Source organism: Schistocerca americana, chromosome 1 (assembly GCF_021461395.2).
Source record: "Schistocerca americana isolate TAMUIC-IGC-003095 chromosome 1, iqSchAmer2.1, whole genome shotgun sequence".
In the NCBI taxonomy this organism is placed as follows: Eukaryota; Metazoa; Arthropoda; class Insecta; order Orthoptera; family Acrididae; genus Schistocerca; species Schistocerca americana.
This window is the reverse complement of record NC_060119.1, coordinates 717673979-717698611: the sequence shown is the minus strand read 5'-3', so window position 1 is coordinate 717698611 and position 24633 is coordinate 717673979. Positions and strand designations below refer to the sequence as shown.

The 24633-nt window shown below is 38.3% G+C and overlaps 1 protein-coding gene across 3 annotated transcripts in view; it reads right to left on the bottom strand.

Moving 5' to 3' along the window:
- The window catches only part of LOC124545061 (coiled-coil-helix-coiled-coil-helix domain-containing protein 1), a 72482-nt gene that overhangs the window by 20743 nt on the left and 27106 nt on the right, over positions 1 to 24633 (bottom strand). For 2 of the 3 annotated variants that reach the window (XM_047123860.1, XM_047123878.1), the window contains exons 2-3: positions 17942 to 18085; positions 14442 to 14560 (exon numbers count right to left, since the gene is read on the bottom strand). In XM_047123860.1, coding sequence (XP_046979816.1) covers positions 14442 to 14560; positions 17942 to 18068 — 246 coding nt within the window. In that variant the 5' untranslated portion in view covers positions 18069 to 18085. Of the gene's footprint in view, positions 1 to 14441; positions 14561 to 17941; positions 18086 to 19540; positions 19679 to 24633 lie in introns of those variants that run through there. The other variant, XM_047123868.1, reaches the window with a different exon arrangement.

Below are 24633 nucleotides of genomic sequence, written 5' to 3'. Positions count from 1 at the left end.
CTGATTAGTCTATACTCACTTGAAAGTTGTTCTTTACTGTAGAAATCATTAGCTAAAAATCGGTCATCATTCCAAAACTTGTCTTATTTACTCCAAGTGTCGTTCCAATATTCGCCTTATCCTACCAGCCAATGAAATTCTTCATATTCCAGTCAAAGAAAACGCGCGATATTTTTCCCGCGTTTTTACAGCTGTTGTCAGTAAAGTCTGAAGACATGTGCAGCTTTGTGACAAAATAGGATTACGATGGAAGAAAGAATTACTCCAGCTTCAAAAGGCAAAGCAAGATGCCATAAAAGTGATCATGCTTTATGGAAGAAAACCAAGGAAAAATATAAAAGGTAAGAAAGACGTCAAATTTGTGCAGTGTGTTTACATGACTGCTTTAGGCTCTGGTGTCAATGATCAGTGAATGTATAAAGGTTAACAAAACAGTGGTGGTGGCTGCTGAAAATAAATTTTAGGTGTTCACAAATTTTTAGTAATACAATAGATTGTTTGTGCAGATATTTTTTTTAATTTATGGTGATGAGCAGTTTCAAAACTCTCAGGGCTTTATAATCTGTAGTAGATCGCCCCAACATTTACTCCATACAAATTTTTTGATTCAGATAAACCTCAAAGTGCGAAATGGAATTTTCTGTAACAGTTATGATGATGGTCTGAACAAATTTATACAGCTACAACCACTGAGAATAATAATAGTAGTAATAATGGTAGTAAAAATAATTATTCGCATGTTTGAGGAGTGTGCTACCATCTAGCGGGATTTATGTCAATCAAATGAGGACATACATCTTGCAAATGTCTGTCGTAATGTGCTGCCACCTAGTGGCATTGACGTAAACTCTGTGTTACATTTAACAGTATTCAAAGAATTTAATAACTACTACATCCACAAGGTGTCAAAACTTTGGGTGTTCACATGCTCTTGTGCTCTTACACAGCAGCTGCCACTGCAAAATGGGAATGTAACAATATTATATTCCTCTGATTTAATCAAACACCACGTAGGGCTTTTATTATTAGTGTCCTCTTCATGTCCCATTTACATCAGGAGCTATTTTCAGGCCATTATTTTTATTGTTACAGGCATGGGCCAATGAAACCACCACAATATCCACAATGCAGTCATAATGGACCAACGTACAAATGGAGGAAATTAAGAATGTTAGACATTCAACAGTTCCGTAAGAACTTCTACAGCTCTCCCAATAAAGTTGAGCAAGGCACTTTTATACTGAAATACCTGAGAGCAGAAAAGCCTAAAAGAGACAGACGTGCAAAAGAAGGTAGCAGTAGGAAGAGTGTTGCTATTGAGTATTTTGTTAAACTTGCTAATACCGATAAATTTCAAGTAAAAGTGTGCCAAAAAACATTTCTCAATATTTTACTTGTCAGTAAAGATAGAATTCAGAGAATTGCCAGAAATCACTACCAAACCGGTGAAATGCCTAAAGAGAAAAGAGGTGGTGCTAGAGACAGGCCACAGTACGATGCAAAGAGACAATCTGTAAAGTCTTTTATTGAACGTTTGAAGTGCTGTGAAAGTCACTATTGCCGAGGAAAATCGTTGCAAAGAAAATATCTTCCTGGAAACTTAAGCATTGCAAAGTTACACAGGATGTATAATGCAGAGGTTCGTCACGATATGAATGTGAAGCGATGGTTCTTTCGCAACATTTTCGCAACAGGTTACAACATCGGTTTTGGTTCACCTGTAAAAGATGCATGTTCTACGTGCATTGACCTTAAGGGAAAAATTGAGCATGCAAAGGTTATGTCAGAAAAGAATTTGATAATTATTCAGTTTAGGATTCATAAGTCAAAAGCTAAAGCTTTTTAGGCAAAGCTGCAAGAAAAAAGGGATGATATGCTCACAATGTCATTTGACTGTCAGAAAAATCTGGTTAATCTTAAAATACCGGATCAAACTGCCTACTACAGTCGTCAGATATACACCTATAATTTTACAGTTGTGATGGGCCATTCACATACTGAATTGACAGTACAAAATGTTTTCACATATACGTGGATGGAACACGAATACAAAAAGGGATCAAATGAGATATCCTCTGCAATATTTGACAGACTTTCTAAATGTGATTTATAGAACGACTTTGTGCTGATGGCTGCGGAGGACAGAACAGAAACTCTACAGTGATAATGATGTGCTGCTATTTTCTGTCAAAAGTGAGTCCCCCAAATATGAAGTGTAGTTAACTGATATTTCCCATTTCAGGACACTCCTTTCTGCCATTGGACAGAGTATTTGGACAAATAGAGGAGGGCATTAGGACCAGGCCAGTAATTTGCAACCCAAAAGAGTATGAAGATATTTTCGCATCACATGCTCAGATTTCTAAATTGGGTGTGGATTGCACAGTGAGAGACTGGAAGAAGGCTGCTGACAATATGATGAAAAAAACCAAGTAGCTGGCATTTCAAATTTTCTTCAGCAAAGCGGTTCATCTTGTGTAAAACATCTGAAGGAAACGTGACAGTACAAGGAGAACTGAATTACAATGTAGACTGTGGTTCAGGAAGGTCTGTGATGAAGAAAGGTAAATGTTTGATGAAGATGGATGTTCCACAAGTTGTGTCCTCAGGAGTGCCCTTGAACCCAGCCAAGATTAAGGATGTAGAGCATTTGCTACAAAAACATTTTGGATTGCAGTGGAAGGTGAATGAAGAACTGGCTTTCTACAAGAATTTGTTTAAGCGTCCAATACTGGAGGAACAAATTACTCCCGTGAAGAGACAATCAACGAATATTGTGAAACTCATGAGGATTTGACAGACTTAGTTATTTGAATTCTGCTCTATGAATAATTACGTAGAATCATTATTGTTTACTATGAACTGTGTTTTTTAAGTTCTAATAAATGAGTATAAACTGAATGCATGAGCACTATCACAAATGCACAAAAAAAGTATATTCCTGAGTACATGAACTACGCACTTGCAGTGTGCTGCAACAGAACTTGTCTAGTCGTCGATATACAGCAACATAACCAATTTCTCAATGGGAATAATTATATTCCCAATTAGTCGTGACTTTATGTATTAAAATTATGGATTCCTACCAGGAAAAAGAGTTCAGTTTCTGTCGGCATTAAGAAGTTTTTAGTTTTTTGTGTCTCCTGTAAAATTTCTTATCATGGATAAGTCAAGTTTTGGAACAGACCGCCTCATATGTTGATTTGCTAAACCGTAAGTGACTTCTTACAGTGTTTAAGTTACTATGATGTGTTTATGTTGTTTGTTGACAAGGTGCCTTTCAACATTATTTCATTTACATAACATCTTCGCATTTTGATAGTGGATGAGTTCACACTACATTATGATATCCATTGCTTTTATGAAGTGTGAGGGAAGTGTTTGAACATTTATGCATGTGAATTATTACTGACAATACTTGATATTACCATTTGATTAATTCTGTTGTACTTTGTTGTTTGACACTATGTTGAGGCCACTAAATAATGGCCATGGAGATCGCAACTGATCATGGTTTTAAATAAAAAAATAAATACAAGGTGGACAACTTTGCTTCCGCTGCTCTTTCCCCAACATTTGAGGCTTCACAAATTGGTTACACATGTAACATTCAAACTATTTTCCATTGCTGGCCACTACTTTCTCCCATCTTTCGGGCAGTGTACGAATCCCGCATTGAAAAAATTGTTCATATTTTGAAGCGATCCACGAATCGATCCAATTTGTGACATCTTCATGAGATCAGAAGTGTTGGTCAGCCAGGCCATGCACCACTGATCTAAACAGGTGATAGTCAGAGGGAGCAAGGTTTGGAGAATTCGGTGGGTGAGTAGGACTCCCCCATTTTAACATTTCCTAGTACATTTTGACCTCTTTTGCAATGTAGGGTCAAGTGTTGTCATGCTGCAAAATCACTTTATCGTGCCTCTCACTATATTGTGGCTGTTTGTCTTTTAACACTCTGCTCAGATGCATTAATTGTGTTTGATAACTTGGTTTTAACACCTCATGGTACACAATGCTGAGCTGGTCTCACCAAATGCAGACCTTGATCTTGGAGCCATGAATATTTGGTTGCGCCGTCAACATGGAAGCATGGCCGGGATATCTCCACGATTTTTTGCATTTAGGGTTATTGTAATGAACCCATTTTTCGTACCTGGTCACAATGCAATGCAGAAATCCCTTCCGTTTTTGCCTCTGAAGCAACTGTTCACAGACACACAAACGTCGTTCAACGTCTCTTGGTTTCAGCTCACATGGGACCCAAGTCCCTCCTTTCTGAATCATGCCCATAGCCTTGAGACATTCTGAAATGGCTTGCTGAGTCACTCCCACTAATAGTGCCAATTCTTCTTGAGTTTGACACAAGTCTTCACTCAGCAATGTCTCCAATTCTGCATATTTGAAAACTTTCTCTCTTCCGCCACTATGCCGGTCTATGACGTTAAAATCACCATCCTTGAAGCATTGAAACCACTCACGACACATTCTTTCACTAATAGCGTCCTTACCATATGTACTTGAGAGAATTCGATGAGACTCAGCCGTTGTCTTCTTCATATTGAAACAAAACAGTAACACCTCCCACAAATGACGAGAATTAGGCTCATAAACTGACATTTTCAGTCAAGAAAAACTTTATGAGGCAGTCACAAACCGACTAATGTTTTAATAAGGTTATGTGGACCGAGGTCCAAGCTAACTGCCTAACATCTGCCATCTGTTACAGAAGAATGCTGAAAAATTGAATGGTAGGTAGGATAACCAATAAGAAGCTGTTGCATCAACTTGGAAAGAACAGAAATTTATGACACAACTTGACAAAAGAAGGTGTATCAGTTGATAGGACACATCCTGAGGCATCGGATTCAATTTGATGTTGGAGGGAAGCATGAGGTCTAAAAATTGTGAGAGAGGCCAAAGCATTATTACAATAAACAAGTTAAAGTTGATGTGAGTGCTGTAGTTATGCAGAGATGAAGAGGCTTGCACAGGATAAACTAATGCGAGAAGCTTCATCACAGCAGTGTTCAGACTGGAGACAACAATGACAAGAATAAAAACAAGAACAACATTTCTGGAACTTCTAAGGAAGGGATGGATAAAGACAAAGAAAAATTTTGGAATTTTAGTTTATGAACAACTCTGATATACTGAAGTCTTAACATTTCAGTTTTTCTAATACCAGAGACAGTAAGAAACCTAATGTGTTCCAGAGACTCGCTAAAAGAATATATGTGAGAGAATTTTTCCTTCTCCATCAGTCATGCAGTTAGGCACAAGAAGTCATGAAATTTCTCAGTGGCCACTTTACATATTCTGGGATCCTCTGCAGCAGTTTTTATGATTATGGAACTGAGTGTCATCTAACTTAAGAAACCTGTGTAAATTTTACACACAGCCATTTTTAGCATATAATCCAACTCTAATCCATTTAGAAGGACCTTACACCTGCCACACTTAGCCACAATCACTTTTGTGAATCAATTATTTTCTTTGGCATTCCAGCTTATTTATTCCACAATTGCTACGTGTTGACATTTCTTCACTTTAGGTTATAACACGTTATGGGGACTGCCTCTGAAACTTATTTTGGTTGGTGGAATCATGTCTTCTTTCTGACGGCTTTTTTGTTTTTTTTAAATTCAGAAACAGTTTTTTCAGATTCAATTAAATTTAATTATTTGCCACATGAATACCAATTACAGTTATGACAATTGTTTTAATAATACAGCCTGCAATTTTATAAGTTATTACTTTCATTTACTACATTACTAAAACTTTATGATTGCACATTTAATCAAAAGAAAAAGAAACCTACTGCAGAATTTGGTAATTATGCAAACAGTAGCATACAAAAAATTCTCATCCCTCCTAATTTCTTAGCTGCAGATTCTTTCTCTGGATGCAAAGCAGAGAAAATGGAAAAAGAGAAGCATGTAGAAAGTCAAAGTAAGTCCTATAACACTCAGCTACAGTGACAGGACAGACACTACTCATCTTTGTTGATTAGTAGAAATAGTTTGCTGTGCATTCTGCTGGTAAGTCAATGAAGTAGAAAGTGCATGTCAGTATTAAGAAGAGGAATGTGATTAATGTGTGCACTAGTAGTAACATCTAGTGTGTTAGCAAGCAAGTGTTGAGTCTTTGGCTATGTGATAGATGGTAGTTGAATTGTATATTACTATGTGACTCATTTGTTTTTATACAGAAACAATCAGTCTGAAGGGTGGTTCTGTCAATCGGAGACTTTTTAAATAGTTGTTTGTCTTCTGTGATTTGTGTTTCTCTGTCAGTGTGGAGATAATTTTAAATATATGTAGACATGATATTTCAAATGTATTACTCAGCTAGAAAGACATGAATAGATGAAACTGAAGGAAGTATGATGACAGTTACTTGAATTTTAGTTTCACATGTACTACTGTTGGAAATGAATGACCACAATGTGTCATTTATTTCAAAGTCCTAGCTACTGGAAGCAGGGTTTTTAATATAATAAAAGGACATTTTGAGTCAATTAACATGGTAAACAAACTTAGAAAATACTTTTCCACAAGTCAAAAGAAATGAAAAAAGAAATCACTAAACAAGCGATGATTCCTACAAAGGCTCTTCTTTCATCTTACAAAACCACCTACCATGTAGCAAAGAGCAAGAAACCTCTTGTCACAGCTGAAGACCTTATTTTATTAGTTGCTCTGGACATAGTATCAACAGAGTGACAATTATTGAACTACATGAAATAAATCAGTGTAACTTCTGAACAGTTTGTGTTAGGACATTCAAACTACACAGTTGGCTGAGGGAGCTGATGGGAATTAGTAAGTGCAAGGAATCCCACTTTCTTTTGTATGTGTTTGTCAATAAGCAAAATTGGCGCATTTGGGGGACTGAGAATCCACGTTTCACGATCAAGAAGTCTCTTCACCCTCAACGGGTGACTGTGGTGTGCAATGTCCAGTCACATAATAATTGGTGTGATATTCCTTGAGTACCAAGCAGTACATGAAGGTTTTCAAAGATGATTTCATCCCCGTTATCCAAAGTGACCCGGATTTCAACAAGATGTAGTTCTTATAAGACGAAGCTCAATCCCATCGAAGCAGGAGAGAGAGTGACATCTTGGACGAGCACTTTGGTGGCTCTAGGGTAGGCGAGGCCACTGGCATGGGTCTGATTGGCCACCATATTCTCCACATCTGAACACATGAGACTCATTTTTGTGGGGCTATATTAAAGACAAGGCATACAAAAATAACCCCAAAACCATTGCTGAACTGAAAACAGCCATTCAGGAGGTCATAGACAACATCAATGTTCTGCCACTTCAGTGGGTCATATAGAATTTCGCTATTCATCTGTGCCACATCATTGCCAATGATGGCAGGCATGTTGAACATGTCATAACCTAAATCGGAATATCTGTAGTGATGTCTACATGTTAAATCAAGTGTGTGCATGCCGTAGTTTGTAAAGAATTTACTTTTTTTTCATACCGTTCAATAATTGTCACCCTGTATTATGATAGGTGAGTCAGCTGCTAAGTAAATGGCAAGTGGGCCTTTGTTAGGCAATACTATTAATCATCAAATACTCAATAAAGCTGACATTCATGATCAATTGGTTGAAAAAGTCAAAGGTAATGGTGATTATACTATTCAGTAGGATGAAGCTACAGTCAAACACAATGATGCACATCTAATGTGTTACATGTGGTTTATACATGACAACAAATTTTATGAAGATCTTTTCTGCAGGAAAATAATTCTTTGGACAAAAGCAATAGACTTGTTTGAAATACTACACTTTTACACAGTTGTGTAAGCTTAGCTTGTTCACGAGAAATATTTGAGTTCTAAGAAGTTTATACACAGTGTCTTTGTTCTGCAGCTGGTATATCTTTGTGACCTCTTTGAAAAACTTAATTCACTGAATGTATCCTTTCAATGTAATTAGACCAACATTCTGGAACTGTAAGACAAAATTTCAGCTTTCTGAAAGAAAATACTATTGTGGAGGGAAAAGTCTGATGATAAAGATATAGGCCTACTTTACATTTTCCCTGCTCTTCGCGTGGTTTAAGAAGATAATGACATTCAGTTGAGTGACAAACTGAAGTATGTTTGTGGATCATTTAGCTGAGTTCAGCGATTAGTTTCTAAAGCACTTTCCAGAAGCAACTGATCAACACAATGGAATCAAATATCCTTTCAGTAAAGAATTTCTATCACCGCTTACCACTGAAGAACAAGTGTAATTTACTGATATTTCTTTAGACTGCACACTAAAATCAAAGTTTGTTTCCTTGTCGCTGCTTTAGTTTTGGGGCTGGGGTATCTACAAGTAGGTTACAAGATCGTAAGAGTTTTGATACCTTTTGCAGCCTCCTACTTATGTGATGTAGTTTTTCAGCATTAGCAGCCATGAACATGAAACACAAATTGTGAATGAATGTGGAGAAAGAGATTCAAGTCACAATTTCATATCTTGTGCTGAAATTTGAAGAACATCCTTCTCTTTAATTTTGTTGCAAGGATAAAATGTAATAACATTACAAGTTGACTAAAACATTTGTGTCAACAGTTAATACAAATGAAATATCTACTCCTATTCATTTTTTTAAACTCAGTTTTGTTAACCGACACACTGCGAAAGGAACTGCATGTGTTTATGTTCAGGTCAAGGGAGCCATGGACCCAAAAGTTTGAAAACCACTGTTTTCACCCATAACTCTAGCACACTGTGTGTCAGTCAGAAACTGTAGTGAGTGAAGTGTTATGAAACAATGTGTGTGCAGTGACTGATTGTGAGGTATGAGTCAACAGTGTGGCATTACATTATTTAATAAGTTATTTGGAAAAAAAAAAGTATTGTATACCAGGAGTAAATCTAATGATTGTCCCTACCTATAAGTCTGTAAATATGTGTGTATACGAATCAGCTTATTTTAAATTGGTCTAAACTTTTAAATATGTTGACATGTCCTATATCCTTGTAAAAAGAGATCTACAGATGAATAAAGCTGCTGCTGCTACTACTACTACTACTACTATCTCACTCATTATAGAGGGATGCTGACTCAGTTTTTCAGGATAGCAAATGGTAAGTTGTGGTACAGAAAATGGCCCAGAGATCACCAGTGCATGTGTGTTTGTGTGTGTAGTGAATGAAGTATTATGAAACAATGTGTGTATAGTGTGTACAGTGACTGATAGTGAGATATGAGTGAACAGCGTGGCATTACATTATTTAATAAGTTATTTGTAAAAAAACCGTATTTTATACCAGGAGTAAATCTAATGATTGTCTCTAACTAGAAATCTGTAAATGTATGCGTATATGAATTAGCTTATTTTAAATTGGTCTAAACTTGTAAATATTTTGACATGTCCTGTATCCTACGAGAGATCTACGGATGAATAAAGCTGCTGCTACTGCTACTACTACTATCCCACACCTTCGCTAGTCAAAATTTGGCATTAAAAATTTCTTCCACTAACAGGATTCAAACCTATTTCCTCCGGGCTCAAAGTCACAGTATTAGTGACCTTCGTTGTGGAGATAGGTAATGTGGAAAGTATGAGGGGCACACAAATAAAAACCGGATATCTGTCACACTGGGACCATGGAATGGTGCCATTCAGCAGTAATCATCACACATGTTAAGACATTTATCTCACTGGGAGATGAGACAGTCAATTCCTGTTCTGTAGAACGCAGTAGGCTGCTGATGGATACACAACAACACCCACTCTTGCACTTCCTCATATGACTGAACCTGACATCCTTACAAGTCTTTTTCAGGCTGCCAAAGACATTACAATCACATAACAAAGGATCCAGGCTTATGGAGGATGCTGCAGTGTTCCCTAACCAAATCACTGAAACGTAGCCTTTGTCCAACTGCCAGTGTGGAGACTGGTGTTATTTTGCAACAGGATGATTCCATCCAACAGCGTTCCTGGGCCTTCTGACTTCACAACCTATCACAGTTTCTACAAAGTGTCTTCATAGTGCTGCACATTGATTGCAGTTTCATGCTCAAGGAAATCGAACAGCAGAGGTCCCCTGCAGTCAATGAAGAAGGTCATCATAACCTTATCATAACTAGTGTGAACAGCTTATGGCTTCTTTGGTGGGGAGATGTGGGATGGGATTTGCCATTTGCACTTGGGATCAAAATGGTGACACCATGTTTTGTCCCCTGTGATGAGACAGGACAGAAATGATGCATGCCCTTCCCCATGGCACCATAGCAGATGACTCAGACTGATATTGTCCATCTTGTGTCCCTCAGTCAGGTAACGCGACATCCACTGCACACAAATTTTGCAGTAATGTGAGTGGTCTTTGATGATGGCATGCAAGGAGCCTTGGATAATGCTGACCTAAACATGAATTTCACCCTCTGTGATTTGTCAGTCTCCCTGGATAAGGGCATCAATCTGCCCCATCACATCTGCTTGCCTTGGGCACAGATAATCTAGGAGTGATGTATGCCCTTCCCGGTATCTCCTTTTCCACTCATGCACGCACATCAGGGACATGCCACATTCACCGTACACAGCGGACATGCAAGAATGAATTTTGTGTACTCCAGCACCCTCAGCCACGAGAAAATAGCCACACTTCTCTACCCTTCTTTGCGTGCCCCTATGTCAATAGCTTGGTGAACATATTAGACCAGTCCACCAACAACCAAGGTTATAACACAAAAACTGCGTGCACCTGTGATGTGGCACTATGCTGTTCCCCTACCACAGTGGTGACAGTATCAAATGTAACAATATTGGGGCCATCTGTCACGTGCAACTGTGTACTAGAGTGAGTGTTCAGTTTTCATATGACTGCCCTTTAGAGATCAAGACAACATCAAGAAGAAATTACTTAAACCTCAAAATCCACTGACAGAAAAAAAAAACAAACAAACAAAGTGTAACTAACATCAATCAGGGAGAACAGATGACAGGTGATGACTTAGAGGAAACAGGTTGAATAATACAGTACAAATGAGAGTAGTTGTGTTACGACAAGCTCAGCATCATTTTCACTCTTCAGCCTGTTGAATTCTAAATGCATCAATTAAAAGGTGAGTATAGTTATTATTTCTATTCAATCCAGGACTTTCAGAATCATTCCAACACAAAAATTTGTCATATTTTCAATTGACTTGGAGTAACAGGTTATTGAAATTGGTCCAGCGCTTCAGAAGTATTTATGTGTTTAGGAGACCAACACTTGGGAACTTGATACTTGACTTCAGTTTTAAGTTGCCCACAGTAATTCAATCATATGACATTATATTTTACATGTAGACTATGCCAATATGGTTCCTGTTTATAGGCTGTGTGGTGGATTTTTTAAGTGCCAAAAAGAATGGTTATTAATACCCAAGGAAGGTTGAAATGATGACTAGTTGAGTGTTGTGTGGTCGACAGGCATATAAACAAGACTAAAAACATTGCTTAGCTCTCAATGTCCTGCTTTGGGGCCAACCAATACAAAAAACACTAACACACACCTACTTTGTCCCAGCTTTTTACATGGGTCCGGCACTGCAGCACAACTGGAGTGAGGCGCCGTCTCGGGGGATATTTGAGTGGAGGGAAGAGTAGCTGAGGGCTGGGAGGAAGACGTGGAATGGGAGCAGGACAGGAGCAGGACAGTTATGTGGCAGGAGTGGGCTTGCCCTGACACATGCAGTAGTAGTAGTAGTAGTAGTGTGTACACACAATGAATTGGAGTAGTGAGTTGGGAAGGGAGTGGGATGGAACAGAGGAAGAGGGAGACAGTACAGAAGAAAGTGTGAGTGTAAACTAATAGGGTGAAATGGGAGGCACAGAAGCAAGGGTGGAGAAGGGTGTGAGCCAGGGGTGCAGGAAATTTACACCGGGAGGGATACAGGATCAAAGGTTGTCTTGCAATGGGAACCCCCAATCTATGCAATTCAGAGAAGCTGGTATTGGAGGTTAGAGAGAAGGGGGAAGGGAATTCAGATGGCACAGATTGTGAAACAGTCACTGAAGTTGAGCATTATCATGGGCTGCCACCAGATGAACAACTCTGCTCTTGGCCACAGGTTTGCAGTGACCATTCATTCAGGAGGATTACTGGTTGGTGTTTATGACCACATAAAAGTCTTTGTAAAATAACCTGCTGGTATATGACATAACTGCTTTCACAGGTGGTCCTGCATCTGATAGGATAGGGTATGCTTGTGGCAGGTCTGGAATGGGATGTGCTGAGTTGGTGTGTAGAGTAGAGCTTGCACAAGGGTATGACCCATATGGAAACAGGTTAGGAGAATGTGTGGAATAAGGTGGGCAGAACAGAACCAAAGTTTCACTTTGCAGTGGAGAGGGCACTGATATGAAACATCCTAACAGATTAAAACTGCACCAGAACGAGACTTGAACTCGGAACCTTTGCCTTTCGGGGGCAAGTGCTCAGTCAGCAGAGTACTCGCCCACAAAAAGCAAATGTTCTGAGCTTCAGTCTCAGTCCAGCACACAGTTTTAATCTGCTAAGAAGTTTCACATCAGTGCACACGCCACTGCACAGTGAAAGTTTCATTCTGGAAACATCCCCGGCCTGTGGCTAACCCATGTCTCTGCAATCTGCAATATAATTTCTTCTAGGAGTGCCTCAGGTAGCTCAGTCAGTACAGCAATTGCCTGCGAAAGGCAAAGCTCCTGAGTTCAAGTCTCGATCTGGCATCATTTTAATCTGCCCAGAAGTTTCTGGACCAGAATATTTTGTAGGTTGGATGGGTGGCAGAAGACCACCTGGGCATTCCTCCAATTCATTGTGTGCCACACACAACTCTTTGTGCCTGCATCATGGTGGGATCACTGCTGTCCATTCATATCCTGTCCCCTTGCTGCCTCTCCATCACAGCTCTTGGTCATCTTCCCTTCACCATTCCCTCCCCCTTGCTGTCTACTTTTCTCTCTCCTCATCCTTCATCCCAGTTGAGCTGCAGTATTAGAATGATGTAGCTATCATGTTTACACGTATTTTGTGTTAGTTAACTCCACAGAAAAAGTTCAGCAACATTTTCAGTCTAATTTATGCACTTATGCGTGATCAACACCTCAAACAGATGGTGAGTGGTTACCTTGACTCCTCACATTATTCATATTCCACCCAGGACTGTCCAGCATCACAAGAGTATCATAAGCAATTTATAATCCCAAAATGATGGACTCAAAAGTGATGTGTTGTGTTTTTAATAAATTTTATGACAATTATACAATATTCCACACACATATTTCATTTGAGTACACCATTTAACATGGAGTAAATGAATCTCTTTCATAAAGTAGAAAGCAGTTCTCTGACAAGTGCATGGAAGAGCTATGATGGCTTTCAAAGTGTTCATCAAATACAGGTGTAACACAGTCAGGAAGAGATACAATTAGCACTGAAATTTGGTTGCTCAATAAATGTACTGTCAGTTACATTTGTACTGTTTACAGGAGAAGCTAATTCCATTGTGACAGCACCAATTTCTACAAATCACATTGTGTTTCAATGTAGATAGAAATGTTCTTTGCAAAAGACATTCTCAGCTTTACATTGTTCTAAATGTATGATGTGCTGTATTTACTTTTTGTAATTACCATGTGTCTGACATATACAAACCAACAACAAACTACAATCTGTTCCTTATGACTTGCCATCTGTTTTCCATAGACTGCAGTGTAATTAATTTAAAGGATCTTAAAGATGGTATGAAGTTTTTATCAAATGGAGTGTTCACCTTGCTGAACATTCATGACTTATTGTGAAACTGTGACTCAAATGCAAGCATTTGCCAGAGCAGGTATTCTCTTTGAACTGAAACATTCAGAAATGTCTACTGCTAAGGAACATTGTCTAATACATCGTGAGTGTTCTATTTAAATAGTGTTGCATGTATTGCACTGCACAATTCCTGTCCCAGCACCTCTCAGGAGTGATGGTTTTCTCTGTACTACAACTTCCTAACAACGTTCCTCTATTTTGATCTTTTTATTTGCAGAAGGAGGCTTATGGCGTCAAAACTGACATCTGTTCTAAGTCAATACTTCATTTCAGCGAGAAAAGTAAATTTAGCTATCACTTTTTTTTTTTTTTTAATCTAAATTTTACTCCAAAACTTATATGTACAGTATTTGGGAACACACCACAGTGTCTGCCCCTGGAAACTGCAAATATTTATGTTGTCATAAGATAGAAGTCATTAAACATGTTACTGGTGCTACAGATGTAATATTTACTGCTGATAAGCATGATGCAAAGTTAAAACTCCTGCCATACTTTTATTAACATAAAAATACTGTCCCTCAAACAAATGCATCATATTTCACCAAAAAATTACTATCTCACACAGCAATATCATCTTCACATATATTACACAATAACTGAAAGGAATAACAAAAATTATTACTTACATCATATTCCTTCACACAATCTTGGAAAATTTTAATTTCACTGGAGCACATTGCCTGATCAAACTCATTTTGCTTCAGGCATGCTAGCATTACTGCCATTTCTTGTACACAGCTAGCCTCTGAAAAACGTGTAAGAAATACATATGATATCAGGTTTCAATTAAAGGGCTTGGTGTAAAAACATGTAAAGTCCATTTTGGTCAAAAATGAGTTATGGCATGCAAAGTTTTACACTTTTCAGTGTGCAATGATCAAACTTCATGACCTACAGGCAGAATGATACTAGTTATCCAGCAGATTCCAGGGGAAAGCACAGCATCAAGCACAACTGGGTCAGCGAAAGTGATTTGTAAATGTGAGACACTACAAACAACTGAAAGAGTGCACAACAGCAAGAAAGATAATCTCAAAAAGGTTTATTTGCCACTAAAGCTCAGTGATAAATAAAAGTACACATTGTAGCCTACTTACAGCAACATGGGCCTGATGTACTTAAGCATTTGAAAGCTGAAAGTTGTAAAAAGAAGAGCAAGCTATGATTTTTATCATCATAGGTATTTCAATGTTAACTTCAATATTTCATTTGGAAGACCAAAGAGTGATACTTATGAAGAGTTTGATTCTTTAGAAAATTAATCTTGGATTCTGCAGGCAATTTTAAATGTATCACTCTGATATATAGGCTACTGTTGGAAATTACACGAAGCACAGATGTTCATGTAAACAGAAGGTGATGCCAAAAGGTCACTGATGAGGTTGTATCTGGCTTACAATGGTATCTAAGGAAAGTAGTTTCATCTGATTATTTTCAGACAACTGGGATTTATAAAACAAAAACAGTACAGTGATGCACTATCTGTTTAGCTTTACATCAAGTGGAAAATTTCACAAAATTTCGCACTACTTCATGAATGAGGCCGCTTTTTCTTGCCATGTGATGGGAATTTTGGCATTGTGGAGAAGAAAAAACAGGTTTTCTGCAGTCTTTATACTAATGAGGAATGGTATTCAGTGATTACGAAGACGCAATGTTTTCTCTGTTGCTCCAGTCATACAGAACATGTCCAGAACCTTCAAAAAGTGCTTAAAGCTGATGTTTAAGAAAAAATGAGCTCAATAAACAATGAGCTTTTTAAAATTTCTGAATACAAAATATTTCAATACAGCTCGGAGGATAAATATAAAACTTAACATCAGTAAAAATTAACAGATAACTGCAATTTTACAATTCGAGCCTCTCAAGAAAACATTTAATGTTTGAAGCACTTTAACAGAAAAAATATTTTATGATGGAGGTTGACCTCTGACAAATCTGACTATAGTGTTGTTGTGAGACTAGTACATAAATGCACTGCTGTGCAAAACTTATGGATGAAAGTAATTTCCACATGATGTGTCACTGCCAAGTAATGTAACTCAATGAAACTTAGGCCATACATAGAAAAGACTGCTACAGTTAAGTACAAATTGTAAATGAAAGAAATACTCAATAAAACAAACAGAATGACACTTTCATTCAAAGACAATAATTACACTGAAGTCACGGTAATTTATGATGGCACCCTGGACATTAAAAATGGTGGAACCTTGTTCTTAATAGGGTGTGTGATCACCTTGGACAGCAGTGTATGCTCTGCAATGTGCTCCCATGCTGGTCACAAAGTTGATACGGTGTTCCCATGGTAGGCCATTCTGTTCTTCCACTAGCATGGTTCACAACTGCTAGATGCTAACTGGTGCACACTACAATACATTTCCTCAATAGGAGGAATAGGCAGGCCACTCAATTCACCAAATATCATCTCATTCCAAGAGCTCCTCCACCTGTGCTGTCCAATGTGGTTGTACATTGTCATCCATAAAAGAGAAGTAGAGACCAAACGCACACCTGAAAGATACACATGAGAAAGGATTACAGTGTCACGATAACATTGACTGGTGAATGCCTCCCACACACCGTAACAACTGGACGACCACAACAATATTGTTCAGCAAGTTCTTTAGTGCATTAAATGTTTCCACCTCTCGCAATATGAGGATATATAATGCACCCAAGAATATTGTCAAGCATGATAGTTTTGGTGGTCCAGCTGTTATGGTGTGGGGAGGCATAATGTTACATGTGTGTGCTCATCTCCAAATCTTTGAACATGGTACACTCTCTGGTTATCATTATTGTGACACTGTACTCCTCCCCTTGTGCATCTTTTCACAAGTGCACTCAGCCCCGACTTAATTTTTATGAATGACAATTTGTGACCCAATCAAACTGCACAGGTGGAGGATCTCTTGGAATGAGTGGACATTTGGTGAATGGATTAGCTTTCCCATTACCCTGACTTAAATCCCATCAAGCACATGTGGAATGCATGCACCAACAACCATCTATCAGTTGTCTACTCCACTGGCGGAGGAAGAGAACTCTCTACCACAAGAACTCCTTATCAACTTTGTGGCCAGCATGGGAGCACATTGTAGAGTATGCCTTTTTATCATACACTGTATTAAGAATCACATGCCACCTTTTTTGATGTCCGGGGGCCATCATAAATCACCACGACTTCAGTGTAATTATAGCCTTTGAATGAAAGTGTCATTTCTGTTCGTCTCATTGCACAGTTCTTTTAGTTACTTTCTATACTTTACTGTGGCAGTGTTTTCTACATATGGTCCAAGTTTTATTGAGCTAGGTTATTTGGCAGTGACACAACATGTGAAAATTACTTTCATCCTTCAATTTTGCTTATCACTGTACATCCCATCAGCGAACTTCAAGTTTTCTAAAATGTAAAATGGTCAGTAATAATGCTGGATAGTTCTCTGAATAAAAAATCCTTGACATGCAGGAGTATTTTCTATGAACACACATTAAGTTTATTAGCACTGAAATACACACTTTCAACTTCATGTTAAATAATTTTGCAGTGAGGACATTCTACATTGAAAACTGAGGGGCTATACAGAGTAATGATTGTAGCATTGAAACAAAGTTTTACTTCATACTCAGAAAAATATACATATCCTATTGTCACTCTTAAAAGAATTTTCATTCCTGGAACAAATTTTAGCGTTTGGTTCACTAATCAATCAAGCATTCTTGAGGTACCAGTTCTGAAATACTACTGGAAAATCTTTGCAGATTGGAAGTGAAGGAGAGGAGCAATGGCAGATTGGTGAAAATTTATTGTCCTAGTGCTCTCTTGGAGTCACTGGTGTAACAAGTGAGGACATCAACTCTCGAAACCTGTAGCTTCCTAATAAGTTCAAAAAGATAAAGCACGTTTAAAAATAAATACTGACTTCATTAAGATACTAACTTTAGAAGAGTTTGTAGTAAAAAGTTACCACTGCAAGGCTGTATTAAGAACAATCTTCCTTTATATCGGTTAAACTGAAACACTTCCATAAATAACAAGTACTACTAATGTTAATCTTTCTTCATTTTCTTGTTGTTACATACATTTATGCACATTATACATAAATTTAAATATTATACGTACTTGATGTTTTGTCTCCTTTCCCTGACACACTTCCTTTCAGCTTCAGGGGTAAAATCTCTTGAAAGGGAACAGGTTCCATTTGTGGCCTACGACCCGGACCTTTAAATAACGCTGTAGTTAACTTCATGCCTGGTGTCTGAAAACCTGTGCATGAAAAGGAGATAATATGTAATGTGACTTTTTGGTTTCCTCAGTGTGACTGATAGCTGGTATGCTTTTAGGTTCCCAGCTGAGTCAATAATTTCATTTCTGCACACAATATTTCAATAACTTAGTGATGGTATAAGATTGGTTGCTGAGCATGAGGTCTATGTCTGGTTTGAGTGAAGGCAGTGAGTATACATAAAAGGACTGTTTATGCAAATGAAGACGGTGATGTTACCATATTGTGCTAAAAAATGAGATGATCAACTCTGAAATAAATCTAAAAACTTATCTTTATTTAGAAATTAATGCAGTATTTGAAACACAGAAATAGTGTATGTAATCTCTCATGTTTTTCAGCATGTTTGATTAATGGTGAGCTTATGTGTGTTCTGCCAAGTTCTTGTTTCCATTTTATGCATAATATTTCAACATTTGACCCAGATATTTTCTTCATGCTCTGCGAATTTTGGTGTTACACGTACTAACTGCCTGGATTCCAACCAGACTGTGAACTATTGTTAGTCCCACACAGCTATTTACAGCTGAGTGACAGGATCAGTTACCTCTCCTCGATGTGTTGATTAAGAGAAGAAATGATAGATCCCTTGGTATCAATGCATGTAGCCTCTAAACTAGTAGACGAGTTATGCTATTTGGGTAGCAAAATAACGAATGAGGGCTGAAGTAGAGAGGATATAAAATGCAGTCTGACAACAGCAAGACAAGCATTACTAAAAAAGAAGAATTTTTTAACATGAATATAAATTTACATGACAGGAAGGATTTTCTGAAGATATTTGTCTGTGCCCTTAAATGGATGTCAAATATGGACAATGACCAGTTCAGATGAGAAGAAACTATAAGCTTTTGAAATGTGGGATTACAGAAGAATGCTTACGATTAAATAGGTAAATTTAATTCCTAATAAGAAAGAACTGAACCAAACTAAGGAAAAAAAATTAAAATTATGGCCCAAGTTAACTAAATGAAGGGATCAGTTGATAGGCAAAGCTTGAAGCACCATGAACTGTCAGTTTGGTAATTGAGGGAACTGTATATGTGTGGGGAGGGATCTTCAGACTGAAAACAACAACAACAACAACTACTACTACTATTACTTCATGCATTCTATTCACGACTGTGATGGAAACTGTTTTGCAAGATGAAATTATGTATATAACCACACACATCAATTACTTTATAAAGCAACTTCAAGATTAATCATATAAAAACCTTTAAGTATTTTTTACCATTACATCTAATTCTTCACAATGATAATATCATATGAGAATTGCAGCGACTTATTTCTACATTTTTCTGTCAACTGCAGCAATAATCGTATCCAGCAGAGATTTCTGCTTCTGTTGCTCCATAAACCTAGTCAAGAAAACTGAATAGATTGCAGTAGTACTGATATTTAAATCAAGTCATTAGTCAACATTATTTTCATACCTTTTTCTATGCTTAAGGTGTCTGCTGATATGGGATTTGGAGCAACATTCTCCTGATGAAGTACTTTTATTTATTATTTTTAGTTATGGAATCCAAGGATGTCAACTGTTTTTCAATTTGCATATCTGTCAGCTTTACAACACTGGTTTATGTTTAAAAAACTGGTACGTTGACACTCATCTTCAGTCTCACATGCTATAGCATTATTAATATATATAATATAATATTAATATATAATATTAATAATATAATATAATATTAAATATTTTAAAGAAACAGTAATGTTAAATAATGTGAGTGGTTTCAGTTATTTTCACTTATGTAAGACAGCATGGACAAAGTTTTTAAATAAACCATCAAATCTATTGCATAAGTTTTTTGTTTACATCAGTTTGTAACAGGCTAATGTTGAAATACAATCTGTGACTCATATATAAAAAATAGGTTTCTTGCTCCTTTATGATGACTATTAGTCGGTCAGATCTGACTGCAGTTTCCTATAGGACAGTGGCTAGATAAAATTATCGCCAAAAATAAGACTCTGAAAACTCTCAGACATTTTAAAACTTAGAACTGTGACATTTATTAGGAAAGTGTAATGGTCAACAGGCAATGTCAATAGTAAAAGCTGACAGACAATGATGTTTCCCTCTCTGAACTGGATACAATATTAACATAAACGTTTTTGGAGTATAGTGCTGTGTCATAATGTAAAAAACTATACTAGAGAAACCAACATGTCAATCACGATTACAGTGGTGAAACATTATTTCTTTAGTATATGTTTTTATATTATGATGCAGTATGATACTCGGACAACTTTTATGTCAACTGACTCTGGTCACGGAAGCCCATGCAATTATAATGGTTATAAACTGTTTCAAGAATAATCACAGTGGTACGAGTCTATGCCCTTGAAAGTGTCATTCATAAGCTGCTACAATATGTTGTACTTCAATACGGTATTGAAGAACATTGGTGCCAAGTGGGTGAAGGGGGTTGGCATGTAGTGCCAGACAAACAGCCAGAAGTACGAAAATATCTTGTTAGAATCATTCAACAGCCACGATCGCATAAATATTTTTTTATTAAAGACAACCAGTTTTAACAAACTTTGCTGTTATTTTCAGGCCTTAAAAAAGCTCTTCGTTATGAAATGAGTTCATTTTACATTGGACTTGATGCCACATTGTCATGTGGATAAAAATCAGCACATTATAAAAGGTTTGTCATAACTAAAATATTTAAAAACGTAATGCACCTAGTACAAATGGCCATGTCCATTTACATATTGCTCACAGTTGCTTATTACATCACAAATATTGTAGTTATGACAATACTTTAATTATGTGCTGATTTTTATCCACATGACAAGCTGGCATATCACCTGAAGATGACAGAAAATTCTGTCAAAAACAGTTGTTTTAAATAAAGAAATATTTATGCAGTTTTGGCTGCTGAATGTTGTTTAGCAAGCAAAACAGATCACTCCTTTGGTCTTCTCAAAACAAGAAAATTCAACCAAAATATCTTTATTACAGCTCCCTGCTGTCATTCAGTACAGGCAAGAGAAGCTGGCTCAGGTGTTCAGCAGCTTCCTGCACGTGTGCGTGTCATCCCGTAATGCTGACAGAGTGCAGCGACTGGCTGAGCGGTAATGTGTGATGCAACAGCCTTTGTCAGTGACAACTCCAGTCCCAGTGGCTGGCTACACCATCAGTGTGTTGCTATGACTTGCCTGTCGCAGTCCAGAGGTGACATAATGGCATGATCCTCTGCTCTGCGAGGATGGCCGGCAAGCTGCTTCCCGGGGCCGGTGCTAGCCTGGTGATATGGTAGCTACAGCTCCTGTGGTTTCACGGCAGACTGCTCTATAACACAGTTGAACTGTGGTCCAAAAACAGCATTCCGGATGTTGCAGCAAGTATCACAGCCCCGTTGTTGTAGAGCTGTGACACTAACACAAGTGACTTTAGTACGGAATGAATAGGTATTTATACGCTTTCAGGTTGCACTTGCTTGAGCTTTGCTGTGCCTTGCGGCACTTATGCTGAATACGTTTTGCAGACTTATGCCAAACACTTCTGCAGCTGACGGTGTGGAAGGTCTTCCACCTTCTTCCTCTCACGTACTGCTGGGTCAACTGTTTCCACACCTCGCCAGGCCAGTTCACCTCACAAAGTTGCAACGACTCTGTTGTACTTTGAAAAAAAAAAAAAAGACCTGAGCTTGCCTGTGGATGACACTTCTGCAGTTCACTTCCTACTCTGCATGTTTCTGACCAAATACAGCCGGTGTGCTACATTGTCCTCCTCTTTAACAAGATCTGGTTCCTTGGGTCACATTAAACTAGATTATCCTTATGCAAAACCAGAGAGAGAAAGTCTCTGGCAGATAGCTCTGACCCATCTTCTTTCTTTCTTTTCTTTTTGCCAAGATTACTTTTATCATTACATTTTCTTATGCACTACTAATCCTAAGTTCTGTCTAGTACTTTTTAGATTAACTTATAGTTGTAGTTCCCTCTATGCCTCCTAGGCTCTGGGAATTAAGTCCGCCATGATTTGAACAGTGGCTGGTGTGAACTTCGTCTTGTGTTTCGCTTCTTGTACATGCAAACAAGGGCTACACTTAGCAGGGAAACTGTCATGTTACCTGGTATTATTACTGTCAATGTTATTCCTTTTTGGTACTGGTTCTCCCTGTACTGACCCACGTGCTGCATCAATGTCTCCACAGGGACTCACCCCTCGTGCTTGTTAATGAGTTTGTCAATGGCTGAATTAACTTGGGTCTTAAAATCTGGTTCAACACAGTCAAATTTGTGGCTGGCAACACCCCCATTAGGTTCCTCTGGACAATGCAATAAAGGCTGCAAAACACTCAGCTGGGTTACTCCCACTGTGGCAGGTAACGGAAATTAGGCCTCACTATTTCACAAAATGTCACATTTACTAATAATCCACTCCTGTCTAGCTCTAACATTTTCACTATTGTGAGCTTCCCCTGTTCAAAACAACTGTCTACTATCCTGTCACTTTATCAAAGGTAGAGTACAAGCAATGTGTCTCAACTTGTCGGAAGTACATCTCAGGCCCAGTCACCTTTCTGTAATCCCTCTCTGCTTTCTGACTCAGCAGTAACTTCACTGCATAGAAGTTCTGACTTCCTCTCACTACCCTCTTTGGACAACTCTGCTTTTCCCATTTCTGCATTCCTGTTCTTGTCCTCTCCAATCAATAAGAATTGCTGCACTTTTACCCTGACAAACTTCTTCAGCATCTCCCATTTAATGGGATGTGTGAGGACTACCTAACATTGGTACCATAACTGCTTCTATACTACTGACATGTACACCTTTGCTCCATTGAACCTTGTTTCTACCATGGATTGGTTAAAATACAAAGGCAAGTTTTCAATTCTAGGTTCCAAGACTAACGTTAATTCTGGTGGTTGTTCTTTTTACACATTTTGTAGTCCCTCCAGCTAATGATCTGGTGATAACAAGTTTACTCCCAGTGATCCTCACACTGTCTTGCCTCCTGATGTACCTGATCTGAGGACAGGCATACACATTACCCTTTCCTCAACCTAAAGTCCTTAGCTGCCCTGCAGCAGTTCACCTCACCTACATTATACCTTATGCTATACTTATATCTAACAAACACAAAATGTAAATCTACTCTTAATCCCAGATAGTAATATATAAGGACTACTTTTCATTGGTTCATCCAAAATTTCTCGCTTGCTCTTCTGTGCCTTATTTTCCACTTTCCCCAACCAGTCCAAATCCATAAATCCTGGAATTACTTCTGGACTACCTCGAAATGGTTTCAAACACTCCACTAGTAGAACTTGTTATCCTCATTGGCATCTGAATCTTGACATACACCTGTGACATGGTTTCCAGCACTGGATATGACCCTTGATACTTTGCAAAAAAATTTTCGTTTTCCCCTTTTGGAGCATAAGAAGTTGATAACATTATCCATTGGGCAAACTTGTATCACAGCATTCTTGCTGCACAGTTCACTGCTTTTCTAGTGCTGTGATATTAGCTTTGCGCGTCCTGTTACATGTTTCCCTTAAATACATGTTCCACCTGGAATAGTCTGCGTCCTATAGTAATCAAGCATCTGTCCTATTAGTTCTATGCACTCTCTCTTTTCTTCCATTAGCTTGAGGATGTAAAGGACTCATCTTAATAGTTTTCACATGCAAAAGCTTACACAAACCCTTCAACAAATCTGACATAAATTTGGTTTCCCGATCTGTCATTGTCATCTCATATACCCTGAAATTCAGTAACCAATAGTTTACTAACGCCTGTGCCATTGTTGCTGCCTGTTGGTTGGGCATCGCGACCACATATCTCAATAAATGGTCTATTAATTGTGAGTGCATATTTATTTCTTGCAGGTGTTTTGTTGTAAGGACCTAAAACATCAATCCTGAGCGACTGAAATAGCACTAAGGCTTCTGGTAACCTCTAATGGTATGCTCATCTGACAGAAATCCGCTCTCTGTACACAATGTATGCAATTCCACACACAATAGTCGATGTCCGACTTCGTATTCTACCACCATATCTCTCTGCTACTCTCTTGTTGATAGACCTATTCAGGGTGAAGCAAAATTCGCGCACTCGGGCTCCGCAGCGCCAGTAATAAAAAAATCTCTCTCCCAAAATTTTGTCTGGTGAGTACATCAGGCAGAAAATGGACATCAAAGAGTGACAGTTTGGCAACACTGTAACCACATGCATGGTCACTACCTCTGTTAGCACATATTGGTTGTACTGTGCAGTTGGTGCGGTGTATAAAAGTTTTGGGTTAGCGTGCAGGAGGTCGAGGGTTCGATCCTGGGTTGTGGCATACGTTTTTTATTTGGTAAATGTAGTCCAGGTGTCACAGTATCTGGCATCTTAATTGTTATAGCCTAGCCAGTAATGCCACCCGAGCCCACTGCCAAAAGGTTGGCAGCATCAAAGTCCGGACGCCGTCCGCATAAGCAGCGCCAGCGAGACAGGAAATTGCCGCAAGTCTGCGCGCGCCACCGCTGGCTTCTGGTTTCTTAAGCGCTGGAGTCGCGAG